Source organism: Amblyomma maculatum, chromosome 3 (assembly GCF_055883805.1).
Source record: "Amblyomma maculatum isolate TAMU_Amacu chromosome 3, ASM5588380v1, whole genome shotgun sequence".
NCBI lineage: Eukaryota > Metazoa > Arthropoda > Arachnida > Ixodida > Ixodidae > Amblyomma > Amblyomma maculatum.
In genome coordinates this window covers 32,575,347-32,589,367 of record NC_139346.1, presented here as the reverse complement: position 1 = coordinate 32,589,367, position 14,021 = coordinate 32,575,347, and the positions used below count along the sequence as shown (strand labels likewise).

General features: G+C 44.6%; 1 protein-coding gene and 1 pseudogene across 1 annotated transcript; one reads left to right on the top strand and one right to left on the bottom strand.

Moving 5' to 3' along the window:
* Nucleotides 1–4,493: 4,493 nt before the first annotated feature.
* On the top strand, nucleotides 4,494–7,522 carry LOC146194463 (uncharacterized; annotated as a pseudogene).
* Nucleotides 7,523–8,162: 640 nt separating this feature from the next.
* Nucleotides 8,163–11,446, bottom strand: LOC146194462 (uncharacterized). The gene is made up of 5 exons (XM_084596567.1): nucleotides 11,363–11,446; nucleotides 10,932–10,985; nucleotides 9,538–9,585; nucleotides 8,441–9,185; nucleotides 8,163–8,380 (listed from the first exon to the last, which is right to left on the bottom strand). Exons 1-5 carry the CDS (start codon nucleotides 11,444–11,446, stop codon nucleotides 8,163–8,165), a joined length of 1,149 nt encoding a protein of 382 aa, XP_084452693.1.
* Nucleotides 11,447–14,021: the final 2,575 nt, after the last annotated feature.

Genomic DNA, 14,021 nt, shown 5'->3' with positions numbered 1-14,021 from the left:
ACACCCCAGCTTATTCTGTTGTGACGCAAAAGGGGGCGGCGTCACAGCAGTCCTTGGAACCTGCCCAGGTGACACACGGTGCACCTAAGGCAGGGACCTCTACGTCCCCGGTGGAAGTAGCTGAGGCTGCTCCACCACCCCCAAAGCAGGCTGCGCGGGCCTCTAGGTCAGCTGGCCCCAAGGTCTCTCCAGTAACGGCAAGATCTACCACAAATGTGTCTGTGCAGTCTGCACAATCGTCCAGCACGTCCGAGGACGCAATGGACACAACAAACGACGACCGTCCGGGGCCGTCAACATCTGACAGGCGACGGAGCTCCTTGGAGCGAACCAGAAAAGAAAAGGCCCGAATCACCGGGCCAGAAAAAACTTAGTCTCTCTACCTTCCTCATATAAAATGGCGTTCTTAGTCCATTGGAACTGTAGAGGACTTTTAAGAAACTACAATGATATAACAGACCTTTTAAATTCACTGTCCAGTGGTCCTATGCCTACAAGAGACCAATCTGGGACCTCAACAAAAAATTAAAAAAAAAAGCACAAAGTGTTTTGATGTGACAGAGAACAAGCAGGTCGCCTCTCCGGAGGCGTTGCTATTGTTGTGCAGAGCAGTATTGCAACGCGAGAAGTCCATCTCAAAACTAATTTAGAAGCTGTTGCAGTTACTGTTGTTCATTATAAAACAATCACAGTATGTTCTGTCTACCTTCAACCTCATGTCATTGTTACCCTTCACGATTTAGAGGAACTTTTACAACAGTTACCTGAACCATATATTTTAGTTGGAGATTTTAATGCACACTCCTCCTTTTGGGGGAGTGAGCAAACAGACAGTAGAGGACGTATTTTAGAAGATTTTTTGCTGTGCAACAACGTCTGCCTCCTGAATACAGGTAAACAAACATATTGCTCCCCAAGCTCAGGAAAAATGAGCTGCTTAGATCTATCATTTTGTTCACCATCAATTTTCACCGATTTTAAATGGGACGTTCTCGACAACCCATATGGAAGTGATCATTTACCTGTCATAATAAGTCTAACATCCTCACCATCCATCACTCTAACCAGACCACGGCGATGGAAACTTCACCTGGCAGATTGGACACTTTTCCAGTCCAAAGCTGACCTCATAAAAGTATTTTCAGAAAATCTCAGCATAGATGAGCTGAATGAAGAGATTACAGCTTGTATTATTGCTGCAGCACACCTAGCTATTCCACAGTCCTCGGGAACTGTACAGCAAAACCATAAAGTGTGGTATACACAAGAGTGCAAAGAGGCAAAAAGAAAACAAAATAAAGCTTGGGGAATATTCCGGAGATATCCTACACATGAGCACCTTATAACTTTTAAAAAGGCCAGGGCTAAAGCACGGTGCATTCGTCGCGAAGCTGAAAAAGCCTCATGGCAAAATTATGTGTCATCAATAAATAGCTCAACCACATCTAAAAAAATGTGGGAGCAGGTTAATAAACTAGACGGCAAATACTATCCTTTCACGATTCCACTTTTAACAACTCCTGGTACACAAACGAGTGTAGAAGAACAAGCAAACATATTGGGGGAACATTTCGCTACAATCTCTAGTTCGGCACACTATACACATTCCTTTATAAAGTATAAAACAGCAGCTGAAAAACAGACTCCCAATAGCTGGAGGCACAAATGAACCGTTTAACTGTTAATTACACTTGAAGAAATAACTAGAGTATTAAATGGCGGCAAACAAACTGCACCAGGACCAGATGAAATACATTATGAAATGCTTGCTCATTTGACTCCATTGTCAGTAGATGCATTATTGAAATTTTTTAATAAAATATGGATATCTGGAACAATACCAGAAGCCTGGAAGACAGCCGTTATAGTACCTCTCTTAAAGCCTGGGAAGCCCCCGGACTCCCCAGGCAGTTATAGGCCAATAGCCCTGACGAGCTGCCTTGCAAAAGCTTTTGAAAGCATTGTAAATACAAGGCTCATGTTTGTTCTTGAATCCCGGAAACTTCTTGATACCCATCAGTGCGGCTACAAAAAAACATGTTCAACTATTGATCACCTTATCCGACTGGAAAATACTATCCGAGAAGCCTTTATCCATAAACAGCATTGCCTTGCCGTATTTTTTGACCTCGAAAAAGCCTATGACACCACGTGGAGGTTTGGGATCCTGCGTGATTTGGGAGAGCTTGGCATTCGCGGCAGGATGCTAAAATGTATAAGCGACTTTCTCTCTCAACGCTCATTTAAAGTACGTCTCGGTTCTACCTTTTCTAAAACCTTCATACAAGAAAATGGTGTGCCTCAAGGATGTATTTTAAGTACTACTCTGTTTATAGTAAAAATTAACAGTATAGCAAAAATAATCCCAAAATCCGTTATGTACTCTGTCTACGTAGACGACCTTCAGATTGCATGTACATCCTCCAATGTGTCAACATGCGAGAGGCAAATACAGCTCACAGTAAATAGACTGGCAACGTGGGCAGATAGGAATGGCTTCAGGTTTTCTACTCAAAAGTCGGTAGTTGTTTTGTTCTCTCTCAGAAGAGGACTGCACATTGATCCCACCATCCACCTTAATGATGTTAAGCTACCTGTAAAGCACGAACATAAATTTCTAGGGCTAACTTTTGACAGAAAGCTTTCATTCCTTCCTCACATAAACAACCTAAAAAAGAAAGCTTCGAAATCTCTCAATATATTGAAAGTCCTTTCACATAAACACTGGGGATCTGACAGAACATGTCTTTTAAAAATTTACCGCTCTGTGGTTCGCTCATGTTTAGATTATGGCTGCATAATATATGGATCTGCAAGGCCGTCATATTTACTGGACTCTGTACACAATTCAGGCTTGCGTATTTCAACTGGTGCATACAGGACATCCCCCATAAACAGCTTATATGTAGAAACCAATGAACCATCTCTTACAAGCCGAAGAAACATGCTCACATGCTCATACATTTTAAAGATCCGTTCACTGCCAAACCATATCTGTTACCCAATAGTTACAAAGTGCCAGTCTCGAACACTGTTCATAAACAAACCTCAAAAAATAAAACCACTTCTGCTCCGCTTTGAAGAGAAATGTCAAGTTTTAGACTTAATAAACTCATTACCTAATATTACCCGAAAACCTGATCCACTTCCACCATGGTACTGCCTGCCGTCTGTATGTGACTCACATTAAACCAATTCCAGAAAAACCAAACACCACATAAACACATATCGCAGGAATTTTTAGCCCTAAGTGAAAAGTACAGAGAATATGTGGCATTCTATACAGATGGTTCAAAATCTGCACAATACGTCGGAAGCGCAGTGGTCCAAAACAATTGGAATAGAACAGTACGGCTACCACAGTGTGCATCCATTTTCACTGCCGAGTGTTATGCAGTCCTCATGGCCCTAGAAAAAATTAAAATTGAAAACATAGAGAATAGTGTCATTTACACTGATTCTTTGAGCATACTAACAGCATACAATCATAAAAATGCAGGCAAACCGCTTATAGGTGACATCATACACAGCATAAAAACAGCCACAACCCAGGGACATACTGTAAAGCTTTGTTGGGTTCCGAGTCACATAGGAATTGATGGAAATGAAAGCGCTGATATATGCGCTGCACAAGCTCGACATATAGAAATGAAGAAAGTGCACGTTCCCTACAAAGAAGCAGTCAAGTTAATGCAGTCTAAGCTAAGAGATAGATGGCAGTCTAAATGGAATAATGAAGAAAATAATAAGCTACACCTAGTAAAACCTGTCATATCTGAATGGAAGTCATGCACACACCAAGAACGATTCACTGAAGTCATTTTATGTCGCCTCCGTATTGGACATACACACCTTACACATGGTTATATTCTTAGAAAAGAGGAAATACCAACATGCGACCTTTGCAGAGAAATTATCACAATAATTCACATTTTATATTCCTGTACAAAGCTAGAAAAACTAAGAAAGAAGCATTTTCCAATATTTTATTCAGAATATATTCCTCTTCACCGTAGCTTACTCATAGGAGGAAATGCTCTTGTTAATATATCATGCGTTTTTATGTTCTTCAAAGATGCCAACCTTCTTAACAAATTATGAGTTTTAATTACCATATTACCATCTGCTGCATTGACAGCAGATCTCATCATGTGTTTGGCGCATGATAGCCTTAGATGCTTATGCGCCATAAAACACAACACACAACACACAACAACCTTCTCCGCACACTATACACCTTTCCAGCAAGGCTCCCCTAGGCGCCCCCATTTTTAAAGCCCCCGCGCGAGCAGCAACGAGGAGGGCGACGCCTAGCGGCGACGCCATCTTGGACTTCTAGCCTGCTAGCTGACCGTGTTGTCCGTGTGTGTGCTTCTCGTGGGTTTACTTTTTGGAGTGGCGTTTTTGCCTCAGTTTCGCGACGGAATCGTATCTTGAGACTTCAGGCGACTTTGCGCTCATTTGGCTTCCATTTCACTGTGGGCGATAGCCCGATGGCATCGACGCACTCAGCCGTCGGCGCGGCGCCGTCGAGCACGACGGGTTCCCAGCAAGCCAAACTTCTTGACATTGAGGTAAGACCACGGTTTAGTTAATCATGAGCCCTTCAACTATTCACTCAGCATCATTTCTTACTCCTACCTACTTGATACAGGCCGGGCGCATCGGTTTTCACCTTGCTTTGTATCGCATACGGAGGCTGAAGAATCGTAGTGATCTCGACGTTAGATACATCAACTGGTTGTTGCCTGCGCGGTTCTGTTTCGAAGTTATGTAAGCGACTGCATTTGACTGAACTCGCTCCCAGCAACTTAAAATATTCGGTGTGCCCGTCGCGGAGAGCCAGCTCGCTATGAGGCTTTCCCCGCTCTGGAGTGTAACTGAGAGCCGATGTCAGTATGTGCTATAATATGTATTGCAACTTTTAGTTATAATCTAAGAGGGCATGTTAGATCGCTGTTGCGGGCTTAAGCTGAGCCATAGTACGATGCGTTCCGCTAAGTAAGCTGTACTGTCGAACTTTTTTATACGACCGAGGCCAAATGGTTTTAGCGAAGCGAAGAAATGAAATGCGGAATAAGGAAACGTTTTTTTTTTACTTACCGTAAATCTATTGCTAGAGGGATCTTTATGTAAAATGGTATTGGATTAACGATCAACGTTAGTGCTCAAGTAAACGGGTTCGCCACTGAAAGTGTCGTCGCGAGTTGACCGCGCTCCGGATTGCTTTTGCCGCGCTTTTCTAAGCACTGTGTACTCAATAAGCCAAGTGCAGATTTTGTTTATATTTCTTTGTCTTGCTTACAGACAGCGGCACATACCCCCACCCAGTCAGCATCACAGCCTGGATAGATGATACCCGAGAGTGGCCATCCATCAGTGGCCCAGACATTGTGTACTGCCTGCTGAACTCTAAAGCTTGTGACCTGCAGGCAATGAAAAACTTTAGGTCCCTAGAGTCGTATAATTATGTTCAGAGCGGATGGGTGGGAAAAGTGTATGTGCTCAAAATATCTGCAAATCTGTGCTACATTAAAGGGGCAGTGTGTCCATCGCAGTCCATAAATGCTGCCCCAAGGAATGCTTGGGTATGTGTAAAAGCCACAGGGGAGGTAGTAACCGCAGGCTGCACGTGTATGGCGGGCAACGGCAAAGCATGCAGCCATGTAGGTGCTGTACTATGAAAAGTACAGATGGCCGTTTCGAAAGGACTGACAGGTGCCTCTTGCACTGATAAGGCTGCACAATGGAATAGCGGGACTAAAAGAAATGTGGAGCCAGCCGTACGTGAAGACATCAACTTCAAGCTGCAGAAGGAGATTGTGGATGGTTCCCCAAGGAAACGCCCTAGACCACGGTTCATACCCAGGACGAAAGAAGAGATCATAAAGATGCACGAAGAAGCACCATATGCCGACCTCTTCACCCTTCCAGGTACTTCAAGAAATGTCTTATTTATGCTTTTGCAACATAAGATCAGCAAAATATGCTTATACGCTAACTCCAGTTTGCAAGCAATAGTACATTTAAACTGCAGAAACAGGGTCGCACTGGGTGCTTGTACAAGCGTTACCTAAACAGTGCTAGATCTGGTGCATTATTGCAGATTGCTGCCTTTTTTTTGTAGTGTTGACGTCTCAGGTACATTTCTGCATGAATCAGATGTGTATGAAGCGTTTCATTCCTAAAGCTCCATTTGTTTTATGCAGGCACCATTCTGTGCGAGACACTGCATGCGCCGGTGAGGCAGCGGAAGTCTCCATCAAAGCTCGTGAAGCCGCCTACACACGGCGACCACACCAATGACAGCTGCATGCAGTGTAGATTTTTTTATGACAAGTATGTGGCAGTCTCATCTGTAGCAGCTAGTACTCTGGAGTCGGAGACTGTGAGTCAGACAACTCCGCTATGGCATTTCTCGCGTAAGCTGCGCTTGACTGCTTCAAACATCCAAAAAGTTCCAAAAAGGGATTCAACAAATTGTGACAAGGCAGCCGAGCGGATGATAAATCCAACATTATCAGGCAATGCGGCAACAATGCATGGAAAAAAAGATGGAGCCTGTTGCTTTTAAGCAGTTTCCCAGCCAGACACAGTTTTCTGTAAAGAACACAGGAACAGTGGTAAATACAGACTTCCCGTGGCTTTCTGCCTCACCTGATGGTGTAATTGAAAGCGAAAACGCAATTGTCGAAATCAAGTGTCCGAATGTGCTTGATTGTATGCCTGTAATTAACTGTGGAAATTATGATGTACGCAGAGATGAGGCAGGTAATCTCTTTCTAGCCGAAAATGGATCTAATGGCTATTACAGCCAAGTTAGTTCCAGATGTTGTGCACCAAAAAGGACACGTGCTTCTTTTATGTCTGGAGAGTGACGTAATTGTAGAGGTGCCTTTCAATTCCAATTACATTGAAAGTAACCTCGCACGGCTCAAGAAGTTTTATTTTTGTGAACTCCTTCCCCGTCTCTCAGACCTGGCCATTGAGGGAAAATTAGATATTCTCGACAGGTATGACCAGATCTGTTCGATGTAGTTTACTACCTGGCAAAGTTCAGTAACCTTGCTTCATGGCAATTTTACTTGATTGTATTGAACGCTGAAAACATGTATTGCTTCAAAATTCAGCATTATACAAGTTACTTTGCCCTGCATGTATATTTTAGCACTTGCCCTTGACAGAGATAGTTTTTGTAATGCCACAGGTATCATTTGTGATTCCATGTCTTCTTTGAACTGCTAATGATGGCTGTACTGTATTGTGTAGATGCTTTAATTCCCAATTTTGTTTTGCTAAATACGAGTTTGGTATATCATGCGCACACAGTGGCGTAAATTTTCTACTAGGAGTACAACTTTTGTATGACTGGTAATGTTGGAGCACTGAAAAGGGCCTAGTCAGAAGTGTCAACAAATACACCATGTTAGCAACTTGTAGCCAGTATTCAGTCTAGGTAGAAAATTGTTATAAAGTACTGTGCACATCAATGCATGTTAAAGAACCCGAAATGGTTTGGTTTGCGAGGTTTGACGTCCCAAAGCAACTCAGGCTATGAGAGACACCGTAGTGGAGGACTTCGGAAATTTCAACCACCTGGGGTTCTTTAACATGCATTGACATCGCACAGCACATGGGCGCTTTGCCTTTCGCCTTCATCGAAAAGCGGCCGCCGAGGGATTCGATCCCGCATCCTTGGGAACAGTAGTCGAGCGCCGTAACCACTGCGCCACCCCTGCGGGGCAAAGAACCCGAAATGGTCTAAATTGATTTAGCGTCCCCATAGCCAATGTCGCTTTGGGAAATTAAATCTCATTACCGCACCTATACTGTAAACTTCTTAGAAGGAACACAAGGGGTGCCATGGAGAATTGATCTTTTTTGCAAGACATGTTAGAAGGGTTTGTTTTACACAAAGCATGGAGTCTCTAAAGTGTGAGGAGCAGAAAAAGTTGAAAGTTGAAAAGGATGAAGGCAAGCGTATGGCCACATAATATGTAGGTCATATTCCCATTTAAAGACTGGCCTGGAATCAGATCACTTGTGGCCAGTACTCAAGTACTACATAAATGCTCAGTGGATATCCACCACTTATGAAATGGACAAAAAAATATATCTTTTGCAGATTTTATTGCACTGCTTCAGAAAAGGCGAAATTGCATTTAGGCTTCACTTCGGGGCTTTATCAGATGCCCTTTCATGTTGCACAGCCCTGCACACACAAAAATTATGTCGCTGATAGTCTTCTTTGACTTGATGGGGAGAGCCTGCTTCAGAATTCTATAGGTCTTTATGCGATTGATTGCTCGCTCCACGTGGATGCGTACAGAGGCGATGCGACGTGACATGGTCACTTCCTTCTCTGTAAGCTGCTTTCGACCTGCAAAGGCATTTGAAACATTGTGTATGGAACTACATACAGCAGTTGGCGAACACATACCTTTTGTGAACTCTGGTGTGTTTAGGCGTATCCCTTGAATTTCGAGCTCTTCATCAAGGTTAAACCCTTTGTCTGCCATAATCTCGTCCCCAGGCAGAAGGTAATCTCCAGCATGGCTGTCTCTTCTTGTAAACTTGTCAGAAGCGCGTCCGCCATAAGCTTTTGACACAAACATAATGCACCCATTAGGAGCAATGGCAACAAGGAACTTCACTGTGTTCCGTGTCTTGTAGCCGCTGTATGTTTGTGCTCTGGCCATGAGCTTCTTGGCTCGCTGTAGAGCCACTTCAGTGCAGTCCAGTATGCAGGTAGTTCTCTCGTAACCATTCTCAATGATAGACACTGGCATGCTGTTCCTTATTTCGCTCCTCGGTATCCAAACAACTGACCTTTTCATTATTTTGCAAAGAAGCTTAAGTATGCGACTAATATAATTGCCTACACTTGAAACGGCCACTTTAAAAAGTCGTGCCAAATTGCCATACAAAAGGCCAAGGCGAAGCCTCATGAGGCACATCAAAAGTTGGTCCTCAGTTGAGAGGTTGCTAGTCTTATTGGCTAGTGCATACACTACTTTTGCAAGTCCGTCGAAAGCTGGCTGCGGTAAACCTGTGTAAAATGCAATGTCATTCCCTGACAATGTGCTAACATACGAGCTTCTCTGCACACAGTTTGGAATAATTTGTGCATAGGGATGGTCTTCGTGAGCTCTGTGTTCTGATGGGGCCACATTGTCCGTTGACACCTATAGAAAAACAGGAGAAGCAGTGCATCAAAAGTAGCATTCTTCATAGCTATGCTGACCTTCACCTCCAGTGTCAGTAAGCATCTGCTTAGTAATATCTCATTATCTTTGGATGTAAGAGCATTCAGCCCCTCAAATGATCTTGAAAATGTTCCGTGCCAAGGCTTCATTCTGAACTCTGCCATCATAATTGCTTGAATATAAGGCTAGCTCAGTAAAAGTTGAGATTTCACCTCTTATGGTGAAAATATGCATGCAGCAGGCACGTGGGACATGCTTTATCATGTCTGTTAATAAACTTATGTCTATCACTGCCATGGCTTGTTCTAAAGTCAGTGTAAACCCCACTTACCGAACCAATCTTGGCACATGGGTCTGAGCTTGCTGGTGTCTGTGTTGCCTGAAATAAAACAGCAGCACTTGAATGTCCTACCAAGCAAGCCGTGTTTGTTGCTAAAACACAGCCAGAAAAACCAGAGGTTCACATTCCTATTGCTCAATTAGTGAGCGGGTCCCCGTAGCTTCGGCTAACTGAAATAAAGGATGCGTGTTAAGGATTTATGCTATTGCAAGAAAACAGTGTTCTGTGTAAGTGCAGCCTTTCTAAACTTGCGCATAATGCTGCCCCGTTTAACTTGTGAAAAAAATATGGTTATGTGCAATGGCCAGTCTGCCTCACACTCTAGAACCACTGTCTAACACAACACAACTAAATATTACTCAATGATAGGCCAGCACAAAGTGTATCTGACATTTAACCAGTGCTGCTGTGCCCAATTAAGCTTGCATGATGTGCACTCTGGTAGCCTTCCATTTTTCAGAGCCATCAGAAAGGTTGGCAGCTATGATGCAGCTACTATTTTGCATGCCACATAAATTAGCTGACAGGTTCCCTCTTGGCTACACCAGTGGTATCCACAGCCTTTGTCATCTCAAAGTAATCAGGGTGGACGTTGGCGCTGGGGTGTTTTTTTTTTTCAGTTGAATCAGCTTCTCTCTTGGCTACACCAGTGGTATCCACAGTCTTTGGCATCTAAAAGTAATTAGGGAGGACGGTGCTGGCCTGATCTTTTTTTTTTCAGTTGAATCAGCTTCCCTCTTGGCTACACCAGTGGTATGCCTTTGGCATTGTCTCAAATTGAAACAGTAATCAGGGTGGACGTTGGTGCTGGCATGTTCTCTTTTTTTTTTCAGTTGAATCAATGTGAGAACTGTTGTAGACAGCCATATTTGCAATTTATATGAGAAACATGCATTCCTGATAAGCATACCGCATCTGTATAACTGTGCAGAAGGTCTGTGCCACGGTCCAAGTTAGGATGTGATGGTGCTGTCTGTGTTGCCTGAAATAAAACTGCCACTTGTGACTGCACAGTATGGTGCACACACACTGCTACACACTTTGCTTGTGCATTCATATCCATGCTTCATTGCCCAGTAACAAGATTGTGAAGAACACCTGAACATTACGCACTATAAACATTGCTGAACTTACCATGTCAGCGCACTGTCACTGGTAATCTTCCAATTCTTGGAGAGATAGTACACCGGTCTGTGTTGCCTGTAACAGAACAGCAACCTGTGAGACTGAGTGCTCACTAAAAAGCTGTTTAAGCTGAACAGTGATGTTTCACACATATTCATCCAGTGAACCGATAGGAAATCATAACCTCCTTTTTATAACACTGTTTATGGCTGCTAGCGAGGCTCATAGGAAATGTATGATAAAGCTATTGCCCAACTTACCATGTCTGTAGTCTGCTTCTGGTGGCCTCTCTCCATGTTACAGGAAGCAGTAACCTGCATTGTCTGCATAAATTAAACACAAGCCAAAAAGGCACCCTCCTGCCTAAGCATAGTTAAAACTGCAGCATTTTATAGATACAACAGGCGTATAATTATTTTAACATTACAGCCACAACAGTTCCTTAGGCAGCTATTACATAAGTGTTCTGGTACTTACTGCATACTGCATATCGGAGCTTGCCACACCGCTGCTGCCAGCAGTGTCTTCCAACATTCTCTGTTTTGCCTGAAATAAAATTTTTCACACTCTCGTTACTCGATTAAAGACATCCCAAATATGCAGCACAAAGACAGCTTGCTCAATAGGCAACTCAGTGCAACACAACTGAAGCCATTTCAGAAATGGGGGCAAGCCACAACTGTTTACTCACCGTCTCAGATTCCTGAATTTCCTGTACTTGCTTAATTGTGGTTTCGTCTTCAGATGCCTGCAAAGATATGCTAAGGTGAGCCATGCTCCTTGAAATGAACATATATGTAGAGTACATGGCAGAAAAGTGTGGTGCTTTGACTTAGGAAAGCCTCTTCTTTCCACATTATCAGAGTAGTGGTTCATTTGGAGCTAGGAATGTAATGTACTTAGACGCAGGGAATAATTACTGTTCAGCATCATTTTCGCACACACCGCACAAGCGATAATCGAAATTCTGCGGAAATGGAAGATTGGGTGTAAGCCTCCAAATTCGCGCGGAACGTAGTGTTTAGGATTTAGCCATTCAGTTTCACTGGTCAACCCAGCCCTCAGACAATCGAACACGGAGCATATTTAATACAAGGAAAATAACACCTACCATTACCATGGCGGCATCGAAGAGCGCTTGTAACGCAACGTTAGAGTCCGTGCCAGACTGCAAGTGCGATTGAAGCAATATCAGCTCACTGGGCCACGTCTCCTCTCTGGCAAAAAAAATGCCTAAGTGAATAAAAAAAAATACAAACGTCTTACCGTTGATTGAGGCTCTTCCCTAGTCAAACTATTCGCTGCTTCCCGCACACATGACTGGGAGGCACTCTGGATGGAAGCAGATCCCACAGAAACATCCCCCTTCGCTCGATGAAAAACAACCATTCTTTTAGCAACGCCGCTTTGCACATCGTGTCTTAACGGACCTTTTCGGGCACAACTGTGTCATGCTTCATTACGCGTCGTCTCCCTTCCACAACCTGTAACAATTAAGACATTCATGGCATTTAGCGAGGAGCTTTTTTGCGCTCGTTACACGCCCTTACCTCCCTGTTGTACCCAAGGCGAAGCATGGGTTCCGGATTTTTTTTTTCCGTTCGCTTGCCGTCAACAAAATGAAGCGAGCATATGCGCGACGACTCAGAGGGCACAAAATCCTTGCGATTCACTGCAGTTATCCAACGCTGTCTCAAGCCAGAGCCTGCCGGAAATCTCTGCAATAAAAACATGTTGCACCCGCAGACTTCTTGCACAACGCCGTGAGTTGCGCAGTACACTTTTCTTGCCGCATTTCTTTTTTTCTGGTTGCTCGTACACGCGTAAACAGCACAGTGTTGTCCAGATGACGACCGGTAACAGCCGGCCATCGAAATTAGCGGGAATCACCGCAAAAAAAACAATCGCAGATAACTATCGCGTATACAGCGCAGCAGTCCAATCAGTCAATAAGCAGTCCAGAGGGAATGGACAACACTGAAATGCTCGGTACTCTCGCTACCAGCAAGCTAGCTTTGGCTTCTGCCCCCTGGTTTGAGGCTTCTGTCGGAAGATGGCGCCTACCTTGTTGGAACGAAGTATAAAGGTCAAGTAACGCATTAGTGTCTTGCATTGATAGCGGCGCAGTGCATATTGCAGAGACCATACCAGAATTAGTGTAGCCGGCATCTAGAAGCTCTCCTTCCAGTTCTCTGATATCAAGTTGTAATGGCTGAGGAGAGGGCTTGCTTGCACCAAGCGCGGCAATGACAGTGGAATCAGTCTGGCTTCTATATCCAACTGGAGGACATCACGATATCTGTCATCACGCTTAATCTGCGCGATTGCCTGCACCGATCGTGAAGGAAATTTCTCATGAAGATCTGTTAACTCTTCTGCTTGCACCCAATGCAGCCTCGGCCGACGCCAAAGCCGCAAGGTCAGAGTCGGCCCATCTGCAGTGAGCATAGGAAGGCTGATGGCTTGTAGACGGGGCCTGGATGAGAGATTGCGCAGTCACCAAAGCCTCGGCTCTTAACCTTTCTCGGATTTGGCAGTACTTCAACGTCTGTCGAACATGCTCGATAGCCGCCTCGGTTCTTTGCTGGTACCTAGCTGCGAGGGCCGGCAGCAGAGGCATCGCACGACTCAAGCTGAGCTCAACTGTTGCTAGTTCTAGTTCCTCTGGCGTCCACGGACCACTGACGCGTGGAGGCCGAACCGGCCGTGCACGGAGATTATTGGCACTTGAACCACTCTGCCCACCTGGCTCAGAGAGTGACGAGCCGGCGGCTGCAGGTGAATCATGAGTATAAACCATCGAATCGACCAAGTCTGTAGCAGCAACCGAGAAAACACCAAAAGAATCATGTAGCTGCTGTGCAGCCGTCTGAACGCTATCAACGCAAGCAGCGCTCAGCGCCCTGGGGAACCTCTTGAAGAGGGAGTGACCCCAAAGGCACACTAGGAGAGTCATGCGAAGCGGACTGCTACACAGCCGCAGCACCCCCAACACCAGCAGTAACCCCAACAGCACCTACGGAATCAGGCTGACCACTCGAGATGTCATCAGAAACCGAAAAATCGGGAGGCACCTGGGACTGGTCGCGTTCCCTTTTCCTCCGACACTTTGTTGAGTGTGAGAATAACACTTGCGAACTGGACTCTAGTCTCCCGCAGGTTAGACATTTCCACATCATCAGGGCAACATGCACATCACAATAGTGCTGCTCAAGACGCACGCCGGAAGATAGGCGCTCTGCACAGATTTGACAAGCTAAAAGTCTGCGGGAACTTGTGCGTTTGCCTATAACGAAATCATGCACAAAGTTCGGAGAAGCCATACTGGCTCAAACTCGCGTCTGCCGGGG

Bases quoted from the DNA above. Each gene is read 5' to 3' on its own strand.
- LOC146194462 (XM_084596567.1), bottom strand. From the start codon at position 11,446: ATGGCTCACCTTAGCATATCTTTGCAGGCATCTGAAGACGAAACCACA. The intron at 9,186-9,537 runs GTAAGTGGGGTT...GTTTTTCTATAG, and splicing joins CATGTGCCAAGATTGGTTCG to GTGTCAACGGACAATGTGGC. The intron at 8,381-8,440 runs GTATGTGTTCGC...ATGCCTTTGCAG, and splicing joins CACACCAGAGTTCACAAAAG to GTCGAAAGCAGCTTACAGAG.